The sequence below is a fragment of the Dromiciops gliroides genome, chromosome 4, assembly GCF_019393635.1.
Source record: "Dromiciops gliroides isolate mDroGli1 chromosome 4, mDroGli1.pri, whole genome shotgun sequence".
Classification (NCBI taxonomy): Eukaryota; Metazoa; Chordata; class Mammalia; order Microbiotheria; family Microbiotheriidae; genus Dromiciops; species Dromiciops gliroides.
In genome coordinates, this window is record NC_057864.1 from 62,523,078 (window position 1) to 62,540,264 (window position 17,187).

Sequence of the window (17,187 nt, forward strand, 5' to 3'; positions counted from 1 at the left end):
TAGATTAGAATATGGTGCCTCTTTGTCAGAGAGAAGAGGTTTGACCAAGTCATTCATTGGTGAGGGTGGAAATTCTAGTATAGGTACTTCATGGCTGCTTACTAGTTAGTCATTCCTGAGGACCAGGAAATTAAGCAAAGGCACAAGCTCTCTCAGGTGGGCTTATAGCCTAACAGTCTCATAGTCACATAGAAAATGCCAACATAGGGAATAAGATAGGACTAATACATAGATTATAGGATCATAGACTTTGCATTATCATCTTGCACCCTCATCTTACAGATAAACTGAGGCCCTGTGGAGTCAAATAACTTGTTGAAAGTCACATATGTAGTGTCAGAGATAGGATTTGAACCCTGACTTCTGACTCCTAAGCCTGTGAGATTTCATTGGAGGGAAAAAGGCTGAGGATCAAATCTATAAATCTTGAGCCATTTTGCATCCAATCTGGTTATCAACAAGCTCTTGTTTGATGTTGTTGTTTTCTCTCTAAAAGAAGTGAATCTGGAGTCTCGCCTTTGCCTTTGTATTCTCAACACTTTCTATAGTGCTTAACATACAGTAGATACTTAATAAATGCTTAATAATTGGTTAGAAGGTTTAAAAGAAAAATCAGAAGAGAATAATTCATACAGCAATTTGTATTGCTTTGGAAGAATGCATGATCCAGGAGTGGCTAAAGGGAGTAGGTGAAAGTAAGGAGAGAAAATGGGAAAAATAGGTCATGTAACAATATTATTCAAAACCATCAAGTTATTTTATGCTTAAGGTAAGCTCATTGCTGGGAAAGTAAAATTCGGTCAACTTTGTCTTTCATATAAAACCACTGGAATGCTCTTAGGTTTGCTTATCCAATCTTTTTTATTTAGCTATTGAGTTAAATGTGTCAACAGACATTTTTAAATGAAGAGGAATCATTATGCTTATATTTTTCTTTCTCAGCCCTCAACTATGATTTAGAAAGGTTTCGTAGCTACTTAGAAGCTTATATAGTATCAGTTTTAAGACCATCATTTGATAGATAGGGAAACTGAGACCCAAAGAGTTTAACTGATTGGACCATGGTCACCTTGCTAGTATGTGATAGAGTAAGGACCAGAACCCATGTCCTTAACTAATGGATCAATGCCCTTCCCACCATACCACGTTGGCCCCAGTATGTGTTTGAGTTAAAAAAAAAAACACTTTTATACTCTACAGACTTTTCTGTCCCAAAGGAGCAGGCAAGCTCTATGTTCGAATATAGTCTTTTTTCCCCTCTAAGTAATAATTTCAGTCCAATTTTCAAAGATTCAGGCAGGCAGATTCCTTTGGTTAGAAAAATGGTGTATATATTTCATGGAAAAACAATAAAAGAAGAAAAAACTGTACACATCAAGGACCATTGAGCCTAATTCCTTGTTTGGTAAACTATCAAAGGGCTCAAAAGCGTCTCAAAGTGAACAAGGGCTGCACAGTCGGAAACATATACTTGCAGAGACCTGGTCATGCTTATAAACCACTGTGATTTGATGGTGGAGACGGCCAGGTGTGCTATATAAATGGCTCTGGGTGTGCTGCTAATCCTGTGTTTGAGGTCACTTAAATGCACTAAAACCAAATCTGTGCCCATGCAGCCGCCCCAATTAAAGGAGCAACGTGCCATTTATCAGGGGACCCATTAAAAGGACGCTGCCTTAATTGCGACCGGAGCTGAGTTGTGCACGGAGAGATGCAGATGAATGCCATCGCCTCATTTTGCTCCTTTTCATTGGACTTCCAGTAAAAGCTATACACTTTTTAGTGGCTTTTGCAATTATGCTTCCCTTCAATTTTCCAAAGGTTATGGGGACGGAACCACACAAATCCCATTAAAGTAAGTAGCTGTTGTGCAATATAAGTCCCTTTGAAAACCTTTGCCAGGGCCTATAAAATGATCAGCTGGCTGGACATAGATGCCCCTTGTCTGCCATGTTTGCAACCAGGATTCCAATGACAAGCTTTGATGTGGGGATAGATTTCTGCTACCCAGGCCAAGGTTTTGGGTCTTATTGCATCAGATTTCTCTGAAAACTGATGTGATTAAGACTTATCAAGCACATTTATCTTTAGGCTTTATTCTGAAAATATGTCTCGATATACTCCGAAATTAGGTTTGCCTGACCAAAAATCTGGGATTATTCCAGCATTTGCCTACGGGAGGTAGAAGAGCTTGGAGGTGATGATGGACAGATGCCATTTCCATGACCCAGTGAATGAAAAGAAGTGATGGAGTGTACTTGACAATGACCTAGGACCCACCCTTGAGGATCTTACTCGCTCCCTTTCTACTTCACCTTTTATCCCTACTCCTCATTTAGTTTTTTCTTCTTCCCACTGTCTCCCACTCTTCTCTTTTCCTTTTTCCCCAGTCTCTTTTATTCTATTCTCTCATTCTCCATTACTGCCTCTCATTTCACTCTCATCTTGGATGCATCTCTCTCACTCCCTCTCACTTACAGCTTAATCAATCAATCCACAAACTTTAATTGTGTCTATTATGTGTTAGGCTTTAGGATAGGCACTAGTGATGTAAAGATAAAATAAGTCTCTTCTTAAACAATTTACATTCTGTAAAAGAAAAAAAAAACATGGTTAAATGACCCAGAGTAGACAGCAATGTCTTAACCACATGCATGATGTAAAGGCTACTAGATCCACTTCCATCCTTGTTAAGAGATAGTTATGGGGTAGCTAGGTGACTAGTGGATAAAGCACCGGCTCTGGATTCAGGAAGACCTGAGTTCAAATCTGGACTCAGACTCTTGATATTTACTAGCTGTGTGACCCTGAGCAAATCACTTAGCCCTCATTGCCCTGCCAGAGAGAGAGAGAGAGAGAGAGAGAGAGAGAGAGAGAGAGAGAGAGAGAGAGAGAGAGAGAGAGTGTGTGTGTTACCCTTCTGTCCGTTCATATAATACAATTTGAAGGCTGGCTAAAACGAGAGTAAGACTATTGATTATTTGCTCTGTTATTTCTACCAGTCTTGAATCAGAATAAGTCATAAAACTTAGTTTCCCTGAATTTTTTTCCTTTCAAGATCTCTGTTCATAGTTAGAATTATCACCAACTAATGGAAATACTATTCTGTTAGGTGCTGCATATCCCCCACCAATGGCATTTCTTGGTTATTATTTTGAAGTGTCATTTTGGGGGGAGCATACATCATTTGTAAGAGGTAGGAAATGGAATAATATGTCCAGGGAGCAGAACATTAGAGTGTACAAAATTAGATCCATCTCTAAAATCTAAGAGAAAAGACCTCAGCCCTCTCTGCCACATGCAGGAGAGCTGATTACCTGGTTTAGCAGTGAATCAGTTAAGGAGAAAAAAAAAAGATTCTTTTTTCTAACTTCCATGATGATCAGGTCATCAATCCCAGCACAAAATATGTTCAATCTATTATTTGACATTTACTCATCACGGCTTTTGATTAGCATTCAGACATTGCTTAATTACTTTGACATTTCTATCTCTCTCTAAATTACTTTTTTTTTGTGGCAATGAGTGTTAAGTGACTTGCCCAGGGTCACACAGCTAGTAAGTGTCAAGTGTTTGAGGCTGGATTTGAATTCGAGTCCTCCTGAATCCAGGGCCAGTGCTTTATCCACTGTGCCACCTAGCTGCCCCCTCTAAATTACTTTTTATACGTTTTGAGTTTTTCTAAGTACAATGTGGGCCAAAAGTCATGATGTTTTAATAACTTTTCAAAAAAAAATTCTTTATTTTTCACCATTTATGAGATTTAATTTTTCACACATAACATAAATGCATCTTACATATATGTGTATATATATACATATACACACACACACACACACACATATATATATATATATATGGATGCTATGTGATTGTAAATTAAAAACAAAAAAATAAAGGAGTTATCAAATATTGAAACCCCTTTGTGACTTTTGACCCACCCTGTACGTATTGTATTCTCCTCAGCCCCAGTAGAATATATGTTCCCTGAGTCAAGGGACAATTTCATTAAAGTAATATTTGTATCCCCTGCATCTAGCAAAGGACCTTGCACATAGTAGATATTTAATAAATATTTGTTGAATTGGTTTAAATTGAAGATTCTTAACTTCCATAAGTTAATTCTGCCCTCCAGGATTAAGGTATTTTCCCTACTGGTTTAAAGGTTACTTCCAGTTATTATTATTATCATTTTATCAAGGGACCATCATGTTCATGATTTGGCATATTTAACCCTTTATCATTGTTCTTGGCTAAGTACTTCTAGTTTTGGACTTGCCTATAATTCCTATTTGCAAGCTATCTTGCTTGCCTTTTCAAGATGCCTGATTCTCAAATTGATATGAAGTATACAAAAATAAAATCACAACCAGTTGAAGCAGGGTCAAGCTATTTACTATAGTAATTTTTAAAAAAAAACCTTTCTCTAAGAAAGAGAACATTTTTCATGGGAAAATATTGCAAGTATGTGCAAAAAGTTTGTATTCAAAAGTCTGCTAGGATATTGCATTTTAAAGAAATCTCTGAGTACTTCTTTTAAAAATATTTTTATTAATAATCTTTTGTTTTTATATTTTCTAGATTTCTCTCTATAGCTTTTCTATTTCCCTCCTACAGAACTAAAAACAAAAAAAAAGAAAAGAAAGAAGATCAAGATGAAAAAAAAATTTGCCCAAACTGATAAATACATTGAAAAAAAATCTGATATATGCAATGTTTCTCACTTATGAAACTGGTTTCTTCCCCCACCCCAATCTGTCTACAAAAAGTAGGGGCCAGTACCTTCTTGTATTTATGCTTTGTTACCAACCTGGCTCTTTATAATTTCAACATTTAGTTTCTATTGCTTTGTGATCATTCTTTCCATTTCCACTATTGTAGCCACTGTTAACAGTTTTCCTTACTCTTCTACTTACTTCCCTTTGCATCAGTTCAAATCAGTCTTTCAAAGTTTTTCCATATGCATGATGTTTCTATTGCCTATGACACTATAATATTCCACTACCTTCATGTAACACATTTTTTTTTAGCCACTCCCCAGCATCTATATGTTTCTAGTTCTTTGCTACCACAACAAATGCTGCTATCAACATTTTGGTGTATATTGAGCCTCTTATTTTATACACACACACACACACACACACACACACACACACACACATATATATATATATATATATATACAGTGTTTGTAGAGTCAATCGTCCATGAAGCAAGATGCCAACCTCTGCTCCGTTCTGAGCATTTCCTTGGTTGGAAGGATGAGTTGAAAAGATGCCCCAGAAGGAGGGACTGTGCCTGGGAGAATTCTGTTACCTATAAGACTTACATACAAACTTTGTTTTTTTATGACTCCAAAAAAGCATAGGTTGTTCCTTTATTGACAAAACGAAGCATGTCTGCAGAAACTCAAGAAAAATATAGAGTTATTTTGGTAAATAGAAGCCAGCTTAGAGTAGAGTGGTAAGAGCTCTGGGTTACAAGTCAGGAGTGTATCCAGGCTTTGCCACTGACTTGTGGTGTGACCTTGGGGAAATTACTTCCTCTCTCTGGGCTGGATCTGTTTTCTCTGCAATGTAGGTACAATGAACTTTTCCCTACTCAATTCAGAGGGTCAGTGCAAGGATCAAATGATCTGATATATATTGGAAGAGCTGTACAAATACAAAGTAGTCAATATTTCAGGGACCTGTGACTTCAATAGTTTGGCATTTTCCTATATTGAGAGATTGATAAGATGTGTCTATGACATATATACACATATGCATACACATATATGACATATATACACACATATGCACACATTGTATGTATACACAGTACACATACATATAGATACACACATGCATATACATACATAAACATAATATATGTCTTAATCTTTGAGAGTTACCTGAGGCTTGGAGAGATTACATGATTTACCAGTGATTGCACAGCTATCAAGTATCAGAAGAGAACCTAGAAAAATCTTCTTCACTCTAAGTCCAGCACTGTGGATAATGCCCCTCATGAGTTTTTATGAAATAAAAATAAGGTAGCAATATTTTTCAGAATTCTACCATGCCTAGATTGGAAACACTGTTCATTAAATTTCTATAAATACAATTCCTTACATTTTGCATAAAAACTTGACTTAAGATTCATACGAAATGGCAGTTTTTATTTTAGAAAGGAAAACCTCTCTCTTGGTTTTAGTCAGTTTTCATGAATCTGTTGGTGAAAGTCTCTATTCTTATGTGTAAGCGCCTATGTGACACAATTTTAGTTGAGATGATGGCTCCTCTTAGGAGTTTTCTTAACACATTCTTGGTGCCAGTAATCATATTGTAACCTTTCTGGCTAAACAATACAACCTCGAAAGCTGCAGTTTGTTACAAGATTTGTTTCTGATGTGCATTATAAAATAGGGCAAGGAACTTTATATCCTTCTACTTAGAATACCACTTTCTGTGAGCAAGGAAAAAAGATGTGTCCTCATAAGAGAAATGAGTCTTTCACTGTCCTGTTACCCTTAATCAAGTAAGGATGCCACAGGAGATGTGGTTATATTTTCACTCACTACCCGATCCCCCCCACCCCAAACTCTATACAGTGGTCCAGATATCACAAGTAGATGAAGTTTTATTTTAGTTGAACATAACTTTCTGGTTTAGAAGAGAAGTCAAGTATGAACAGGTCTAATAGGAATGCCCTTGAGTATGGCCAAGATCATTCATATATAGATGGATTGATCGATAGAGACATATATATATATATATGTATATGTATATGTATATATATAAACATATACATACAAGTCTATGTGTGTCTATAGAGATATCTGAAAGACACTTTTAAGGACATCTAGTACAATCTTTTTATTTCATTAGGAAATGAAATGACTTATCCAAAGTCACACAGGTTAAAATTTAAACCCAAGTCCTCTTACATTGCAAATCTAGGACTGTTTCCACAGTACCAGGCTGCCTTCAGAACTGCTGCTATCATAACCAGAGATAGTCAGGAAGAATTCCGCACTAGGGAAAGGGAGGAAGAGGATGCAGCTAAATAGGAAGATAGAATAGAAAAGAAAAAGAAGTTCATAGAGCAATCTGCTAAAGGGAAGGAAGAACAGCAGAGATAGCAAATCCATAAGATTCTAAAATCATCCTTGAAAGCAGGATTTGTGCTGCCTCTCTCTCTGCATTTCCAGCAGCTGACACAGTGCTTTGCATATAGTAGGTGCTTGATATATATTTTCTAGCTAAAGTGGAGTCACTGGGGACATTCATTTTAATGAAGAAATGTTTGTTGTTTGCAAAAAGTATATTAACGGAGCATTTGGCCCTGTGCAAATTGATCTGGAGGATACAAAAGAAGTGTATGATAGAATCCCTCAAGGATTAGGGAACATTATTACAATACCCCCAAGGAATGTATATTCTCAATCAGGTAATGCCATATTTTCATGAAAGAATTGTTTGTCCTTCATTCTTTTCTTTTTTCTTTTTGTGGGGCAATGAGACTTAAGTGACTTGTCCAGGGTCACACAGCTAGTAAGTGTCAAGTATCTGAGGCCAGATTTGAACTCAAGTCCTCCTGAATCCAGGGCTGGTGTTTATCCACTGAGTCACCTAGCTGCCCCTTGTCCTTCATTTTTGAAGAGGACCAGTGACATCAGGAAGGTGATGTCTTGATTTGCTAGTGGATTGGATTTAAGTGAAGCAGGACTGTGCAAAGTCACCAGCCTCACTCTCTTCTCTGGAGCCATCTGAGTGCAGTACCAAGATACACATCAGGATGACTGGAGATGGCCCTGGATACAGTGGGAGACCTTGGCCTTTCTAAGCTAATAGATACAGGTCTCAGTCAATAAAATCAATTTGGGAAGGGAAGACCCTAAGGGTTTCTGGCTAAAATAGAAACAATCAAATAATATAAGAAAGTCTATTATGAAGTATCCAGAGAAATTCTGCTAAATTTCAGAGAAGGAAGAAAGGGCTGGAGTAACCAAAAAAGGCCCACAGAAGAGGGAGTGGGAATTTATAAAGGACCTGAGTTCAAATCTGGCCTCAGACTCTTGAGGCAAGTCACTTAACCCTCATCGCCTCACTGCCCCCCAAAAAGTTCCCAGCTTATTGGGGGAGGAACAGATAAACAAAAGGTACACAGAAAGCTACAAGATGAAATGAAATGCATTAAATCCATGGGAAAGGAACAAACTGCTAGGAGAAGTTTGAGAAGGGAGAATCATCTCTAGCTGAGAGGAACCAACAAAGACTAACTTCTCTTTATTTTGGGTTTCTTGACTTGCCCTATGGTTATTCTGAGGTTGGATAAATACTGCTCAGCTCAATGTCCCAAAGAATGAGATGTCCTGTGACATATTATAGGAAGTGAGCATCTTTGGACAGGATGTTCTGAAGACCAATATGAATTAAAGCTGTTTTCTCTGGAACACTTCTCAGAACATCAGACTGCAGTCAGAAAATGAACAGTTTAGCCCCATCTCTTTTCCTACCCTTCATTCAACCTGAGTGTGAGGTCTGATTAAGCTGTTTATTACAGAGAAGGGTCCCTCCAGTGCCCAACATTTGCAAACCTCTGTAATGTTTACATTTCCTCTGGTGCTTCTAAAGATACCGTGCTGGATTGTGGTCTCCAGTGTCAGAGAAGAAAAACAAGGAGCTCACAGTTTGGAAGCAGTGAGCAAAGACAGACATGCTATGTAGCTGAAGGGCTGTCCCTGCTGCCTGCTGGTCTTCTCTTTCCATTACACCTTGCCCCGTGAAGGATGTTTGCCAGAAAGAGAATTGCTGGGCTCTCTTTATTTACATTTTCCCCCTCATACCCAAACTCATCTGGAGGGGTGTTATGATTTGTTAAAACAACAACTGTAACAGCAAACACACAACAAGGATTTCACTCAGAGCTACTGCCAGAATCTTTCAAGGCAACCTACTTGTTTGCTCTCTGTCATAGATTATAATTCTCCATTTCCCTCCCTCCCATCTCAGGGGACCTGTTGGTTTATGGTGTTCAACCAATGGAATTTAGGTTAACGACAGGTTTGCTTCAAAGTAAAACTGAGGGAGTACACTTGTAGTTCTGGGAACAGGACCTAAAAAGTCTCATTAAGTGCTAATTGCATGACTGAAGTTCAAAAGAACAAGAGAGAATAGGCTTAAATGGAGGCACAGAAGTGTTAGAATTTCACCTGAGAAAGAAATTCCTGACGGAGGATTGCAAATTGCTGGAGCTGCTTCCTTAGGGAGGCTGTGGAATCTCCCTTTTGGAAGAGTCTAAAAGAGATTTATCTTGGCTGGGGGTAAGGGAAGATGAACTGAAAAGCAGGCCTCTGAAACTCTTTTCTAGACCTTTGCTTTTCTAACTGGATCTTCAAATTTGGTTTGTGACACCTGTCACCAGGGCTCAGACCACCTGGAGAGAGCTGATCTGCCTTGTTATCACAGTCAGGGAGACAGGATTGCAGATGCCAGAAAACCTAAGGACAGTATCAGCCTCTCTCCTTCTCTGAGGCGATTTCTAGAGAGCTTGTGAAAGTTGAGAGAGCCACACATTAGGGGCTGGGGTTAAACATGCCTTAATAATGACCACAGAGCTGTGTTTTAGAAGGAGGGAAAGTAAGAGACCCAGGCTAGACTTTGTTGTGGCACAACAACATAGCTTTGAAGAGACAGCTGGATGATTTTCTTGATGTGCTCATTCCCTTGCATGTTGTATGCCTCTGGACAAAATCTTGTGTATTAGGCTGTGCTACAAATAGCCTGAGGGCTTAACCATACTATGTAGACTCCTTAGTGGTGATACTGGGCCACAGGGTCAGAGACAGCTGAATCCCTAATGACACCTTCTGAGTCCCTTAGCCATGCCTGTGTGTCAGAGGTCATGTGACCCTTGCACTTAGAGGTCACAGTGTCCTGACAAGCATGACAAATAGAACCTTTGACTGAATATAGACCTGAGGATTGAGAAGAATGTGTGTGGTACATTATAAATGGAAAAACATTGCACTAGCTTTATAGTCACCAGAAGGTGACAGTTCTCCAAAAGATATAGGGTTGCCACTTTTATATTACTTCTCTTTATCCTTCTAAACAGCAGAGTAGATGATGATTCTTTGTGTAATATTTGAGGATTTATTAGAGTTGGTAAACTGATATTGAACTCATAGTGGAGAAAGCACTAAACTAGGCAGCTAGGTGGATAGAATGCTGGGCCTGGAGTGAAGAAGACCTGAGTCTCAGATACTCTCTAACTATGTGACCTTGGGCAAGTCAGTCTGAGCCTCAGACACTATGTGACCTTGGACAAGTCACTTAACCCCTGTTTGCCTCAATCAACTAGAATAGGAAATGGCAAACCATTCCAGTATTTTTGCCAAGAAAATTCCACACAGGGTCACAAAGAATCAGACATGTCTGAAAAAACAACAAGGAATCAGGAGACTGAATTCTCTTTTGTATCACCTACTTATTAGTGGTTTGAATTTGGCCAAGTCACGTAGTATCTCTAAGCTTTAGTTTCCTTGTTAGTACAATGGAGATAATAATTCCTACTTTGCTTACTTCATAAGGTGGTTGTGAAGAACAAATGAAATAATAGAAAATTCGTAAACTATAAAGCTTAGGATAACTCTAAGACATTAAGTGGTTTTTGTTTTTTGTTTCTTGTTTTTTAAAAAGCTCTCACTTATAGAAAGGTTAAGAAAACCATCACTACTCAGGCTAGTGAAATAGGTTCCAGTATTTATAATAGATTTGCATAGGCAATTTTGACTCAATAAATGTTTGTTGAATGAATGAATTAGTGAGGTAACAATTAATTGAGAGTCCTATTCAAATTTAATTGGAGCCATTTATAGCTGCACTTACTGTCACAACACTGCCAAGTCCTCCTTACTTATATATTGAACAAATGCTTAGCTACTTCCCTGGACTTTTTTCTTGGTGGTTTGCTATTCAGGGAAAGGTAGACCTTTGGGAATGGAATCCAAAGTCTGGTTCAGCGGGCTAAGTGTATGATTTGGGTTGTGATAGCTTTAGTGAATTGTAAATCTCCAAGAGCTGCTCTGTGGGCTAAGTGTCCAGGCTTTGTGGCTAGTCCTGTGCAGTAGGTTTGTCAGTGGTGTTAGCACAGCTGGTATTCTGCTCAGCTTGATACATCCATCACTCCTGAGTTGAGATGGGTGGGGGATGTGGGGTTGGGTATACACTAATCATTGCCTGCAGTCTTGGAAGATGGAAGGCTGGATAATTGGCTTGCCAGGTTTCCAAAAGAGGATTATGGAAAGAGGTTGAGACTAAAGGCAATTGTGGACATAGTTAGTACTTGGGAAAGTCTCAGACTTCACACCCTTAGAGTTCTATTTTGAGGAGACCTGTTACAGGAGGTCTGTCAGTTCTATGTTCTCATTCTTAGAGTCTCCTAGATGCAAATTAGCTTAGCTTGATGTTGTTGGAGTATCTCTGATAACTCCAATCGGTTTTTTAAAAGTTCTGTTGTTGCCTTTTGTTTTTAAGCCATGCCGTTGTTCCTTAAACAAATCCCTTTGTTGAATCTTTTCTTGTAACAAAGAAAAAAATCATCTAGCAAATCTGATACTGTGACCATTGATATCATATACGAATCCCACATTCATGGTTCCTCACCTCTCTACTGAGAGACAGGAGGAATGTTTCATCATCAGATTTTTAGGATCAATATTGTTCATTGTAATTCCCCCAAATTAGTCTGTCTTGTTTATTGTTTATATTGCCACAATGCCAAGAAAACCCCAAAATGGAGTCACGAAGAATTGGACATGACTGAAAAAAATGACTGAACAACAAACACTGTCAGAGAAAATCAGGGGAGCCTCTGATCTGTTCCCATTGAAGGGGAATGTCAAGCTTTGACTCTGTGGGTGGTGTCCCAATCCAGTAGATCAGGGTTACCTCTGATCATTGTTAAACATTGTTGTGGTTCTGTTAAACATTGTAGTATTCTCTTGGTTTTCATTTCTTTACTTTACACCATTGTATTTGTGTTCCCATGTTTTTCAATTCCTCATACTCATTGTTTCTTTTATTATTGTAAGGGGTGTAAAGTGGGGCAGGAGCATGATTTCTTTGCTTTCTTCAAAGTGGGTAAGTCCTAGCATGGGTTCCCCACCTCCCTTTACCTTCATGTACCAATGAAGATTGGAATCTCATCTTTTAACTAAAAGTCTTAGAGAGTTACTTAGAGGACCAAGAGTGACTTTCCCAGGGTTACCTAACTCGTGTGCTTTTGTGCAGAAAAACCTCGTCCATCAAATTAACTTCATGGAAGCCTGCAAGACATCACCAGGGCTTGAATAGAGGTCTTTGTGATTCAAAATTGACTTTTTATCAATTGCATCATGCTGCCTCTCTCATCATTTCTTATGTTGCAGTGATATTCCATGATTTTCATATGCTACAATTTATTCAACTATTTCCTAGTCAATGAGTACCTGTTTCTTATCTGTTTTAAGGAACTTCAGTTACCGCTTCAGTAGCATGGACCCTGGTTGGGGGCGTTGGTGATTGAGAAGTTAGGCTTCCATGCTGTTTCCAAGGGTCCACAGGGTGCAAACTAAACAAAAGAAAATTTCCAGTAGGAACAAATTCTTGCCCTATCCTCCTTCTCTACCTGATGGGGTCTGGTTGAATCTGCTAGGATTCTGAATCACTTAGATGAAAACATGTATATTCCAGGTCTATCTGATTTGGGGATAGGCTCCACCCCAGCTGTACAAGGGTAATGCCAAGGAATATTCAAATTACTGAACAATTGGCTCATTTTACATGGCAGCAAAGTTATGCTTAAGATTCTGCAAGCTAGGCTTCAGCCATATGAAAATCAAGAATTGGCATAGAAGCAGGCTGATTTTCAAAGAGGTGGAAGAACTAGAGACCAAATTGTCAACATTCACTGGATTATGGAGAAAACAAGGGAGTTCCAGAAAATATCTACTTCTACTTCATTGACTACACTAAAGCCTTTGATTGTGCAGATCACAACAAAAATGTGGCAAGTCCTCAAAAAGATGGGAGTATCAGAACATCTTTCTTATCTTCTGAGGACTAAGAAGCAAAAGTTAGAACTGAACATAGAATAACTGATTGGCTTAAGATTGGAAAAGCAGTACAACCAGGCTCTGTATTATCACTTTATTCATTTAACTTATGTGCAGAGTACATCATGCAAAATGCCATGCTGGATGAATCAAAAACTGGAATTAAGGTCACCAGGGGAAATGTCAGCAGTCTCAGATATGCAGATGATGCCACTTTGATAGCAGAAAATGAAGAAGAATTAAGAAACATCTTGATGAGGGTGAAAGAGGACAGTGTAAAAGCCGGCTTGAAGCTTAACATTAAAAGAAACTAAGATCTTGCCAACTGGTCCCATCACTTCCTGGCAAACAGAGGGAAAAGAAATGGGAGCAGTGTCAGATTTTATATTCTTGGACTCAAAGATACTACAGACAGCCACTGAAGTCATGAAATTAAAACATGCTTGCTCCTTAGAAGGAGAGCTGTAGCAAATCCGGACGGCATACTAAAATAGATACGTCACCTTGCCAACAGAAGTCCATATAGTCAAAGCTATGGTTTATCCAGTAGCAATAAATGACTGTGAGAGCAGGACTGTAGGGGAAGCTAAGCATCACAGAATTGACACTTTCCAATGGTGATGCTGGAGAAGATATCGGAGAGTCCCTTGGACAGCAAGGAGATCAAATCAGTCAATACTTAAAGAAATTAATTCAGGCTATTCACCAGAAGTGAACCTGAAGTATAAATGCTTTGGCCACATAATGAGAAGATAGGACTCACTGGAAAGGACCTTGATGTTGGGAAAGATTAAAGGAAAAAGGAAAAGGAGACAGCAGAGGATGAGATGGATAGATAGTGTCATGGAAACAATGAACACAAACTTGGACAGACTTCAAGAGATAGTGGCAGATAGAAAAGGTCCTGGTGTGCTGTGGTCTATGGGGTTATGAAGAGTCAGGCACAACTGAATGACTCAACAACAACAACCCCAGCTTTGCTCCCTTCTCTGTTCCTGGGAAGTTAAGATGTCATATTCTTTTTCCCCCAAAGAGGACTTCTACATCATTAACTCAGGTCCTTCTGACCACATATAGTCCCAAGCTTTTATATATAATAAACCAGTGACAGGGAATCCTTGGTGTTCACATTTAGTTATGGAAAACGAGAAAGTAGATAAGGGCTGCATCTCAGTATGCCAAGTCACTTAAACTTTCTTGGCTTCAGTTTCTTCAGATGTGGAATGGGGAGAAAAATAGCTACTTCATAGGGTTATTGTGTGGTTCAAATGAGCTACCAGTGCAGAAAAATGGAGTAGGAGAATGGTGATAGAATGTCATTGCCTTGAGGACAATCACATTTTTGATTTACTTTGTCTTTTTGTGCCCCATGCCTAGCAGAGTGCCTTGTATATAGTAGGCACTTAATGTGTTTTCTGGATTTGAAGCATAAAGAGGAACCATCAGAGCCCTTACCATCCTTCATTCTTTTCTCTTCCAGATGATCAGCTGAACTCAGAGGAGAAAAAGAAGAGAAAGCAGAGGAGAAATAGGACCACCTTCAACAGCAGTCAGTTGCAGGCATTAGAAAGAGTCTTTGAGAGGACACACTACCCAGATGCTTTTGTACGGGAAGACCTTGCCCGCAGAGTTAACCTTACTGAAGCCAGAGTTCAGGTAACCACATACTTGCAGCAATCCAGACATAAGCCTTTGGGGAAGCACATCCCTGAGCCAGAAACACATCTTGAGATTTCAGAAGGGTTGGAATGTTGCCATACAAATAGAATCCCCCTCCCCCCAAAAAAGATTGAGATCTCTTTATCCTGCCTCTCAATAAGAACACAGGCAAACAGTTTAAACTTTTAGAAAACAAAATGGAGGTAGAAGTTACCAGGTTGGTTGGGATGAGGAAATAAGAGGAGACTTGGGAATTAGGAAGCTATGTCATAACAACAAATAGGTCAATGGATCAAGGGTCCAAGCTTTCTTTGGAATAGTAATTCTCTCCCAATCTATCTATAACTTAATAGATACCTTAGAAAGTTATCAGATTGGAAACAGAATAGGTCCAAGCTCTCATGCCAGTCAGGGTGGGATAGGGCCCCTGAGTAGCCCTTGCACTTCCATCCTGGGCAAGATTGAAAGATTGGTCTTAAAAATGAGACATTTTTTTTTAAAAAAAGAAAGTTATCTGTGGTTGAGAGAGGTTGTTCATAGTCTCCTATCTATCAAATGTCAGAGTTAGTATTTGAACCCAGGTATTCCCATATCCAAATCCAGCGTTCAATCCAATTCAACAATCATTTCTAAATTACCTGCAATGTTCTAGGTCCTTGAGAAAAAAAAAGACAAAAATGAAAATAGTCCCAATGCTCAAGAAGCTTACATCTTATTGGAGGGGAAACAACATGTACACAATAAGTAAATCCAGAATATACATTTAAAAATTAAAATAATTTTGGGATAGGGAATACTAGCAATGAAAATAATCAGGGAATGCCTCTTATAGTAGGTGGCATTTGGGTTGAACCCTGAAGTGAGTTAGGGGTTCCAAGAGGTGTTGGTGAAGGCAGAGAATATTCTAGGCAAGGGAGACAACCTCTACAAAGGCATAAAAACAGGAGATTAAAAGTCCTGCATAAGGAACAACAGGTAGGCTATTCTGTGAGAAACCTAGGCTCACATTTAGACAGCACTCTAACGACTTCGGCATAGACAGTATTATTTATCTGTATTCCATTCTTATGAGGTAATTAGGACAAGAGCAAATGGAAAAAAAAATCTTGTACCAGTAAATCCTTCAAATGTGAATGCAACAAATCTTACTGCAGAGAACCTCTCTGACAGAGTCGGAAGCAGCTTACTGAGACTTAAGAAAATGGGCAATGTTGTTTAATGCAATCTGTGATTCAAATAAGATTCTCCAGGACAAATGCCTCTTTCAAGGGAGTGATTTGTGCTCTGTTCTGTAAGCCAAAATATACAAGGAGGTTTTATGTCTCCCCATGTCTGGCTATGATATGTACATACATACATACACAATTATTCTGATGAGGTGGATAGGGGCAACCTCTTGAGAAGTAGAGGCTGAACTTTGAGAGGCATAAAGGGTGATGACATAGCCAAAATTGCTTTTTTGCCTTTGAAAAAACTGAAACTGGTTTTTCTTATTGGTTCTATGGGCCTAAGAGGTCTGTAAATGATATTTCTGGAGTGACATGAGTGAGGTCCCATCAAGCTAGAGATGGACAGAGGGATCTTAGAGGAGATCCAGTCTAACCCTCAACTTTAATAGATGATGAAATTGAGGCCCAGGGAGGATAAATGACCCAAGGTCACAGTTATATAAAAAAGACCAGAGGTCAGATTCAAACCCAGATCTTCCAGCTTTCAAACCAGTATGTTTTACATTATACCAGACAAGACTATAAACTCCTCAAGGGCAGGGGCTGTAGTTTATAATTCTCTTATATTCCCAATATTAGCAATATCACAGTGATACCTCACCTTTATAGAATACTTTAAGGTTCACAAGGTACTTTATAGTGTCATAGTATATAATGCAACAAACATTAGGCACCATCTAAGTGCAAAACACTGTTCCAGGAACTGGAAAAGATATCAAGGTTAGATAAGACATGGTTCCTGCCCAAAAGGGATTTAAAATCTAGTAAGGTGAAAAAAATATGTATTATATATATATATGTTTATATATCTGTGTATGTATGTGTGTGTATATACCTACTATTCCATGATACATGCACCAGAAAGTTGTAGAATGAAGTGCTATGTGGGCCATGAGAGGAAAGTAAACTACAATCCAGGGGTTCAGGAAAGGCTTCTTAGAGAAGGAAGAATTTGAATTGGGTTTTAAAGGGAGGAACATCATGAAGATGTTCCAAAGATGAAGGTAGCCAGGGAAGGTATTCCAAGTATTAGGGAAAGTCAGTGAAAAAGTGGGCACTATGGGAGGAGATGATTAATGAATATTGATTGAATTGAAAATAGTCCTGAGGTGGTTGTTTTCCCTCAGGATAAATATGCAAATATTTTTGGGGAGAACTGGAAGACAAGGTAGCTGGACCATATGAATCATGATCTTGTGCCTTCATTGTTTCTATATA

The 17,187-nt window shown here is 38.7% G+C and overlaps 1 protein-coding gene and 1 pseudogene across 1 annotated transcript in view; one reads left to right on the top strand and one right to left on the bottom strand.

The window, feature by feature from the left end:
• PRRX1 (paired related homeobox 1) overlaps positions 1-17,187 on the top strand; it is a 90,039-nt gene that overhangs the window by 61,247 nt on the left and 11,605 nt on the right. The window contains exon 2 of the mRNA XM_043999814.1: positions 14,562-14,737. Within this exon, the coding sequence (XP_043855749.1) occupies positions 14,562-14,737 (176 nt within the window). The remainder of the gene's footprint in view (positions 1-14,561; positions 14,738-17,187) is intronic.
• Positions 2,602-2,698, bottom strand: LOC122727180 (annotated as a pseudogene).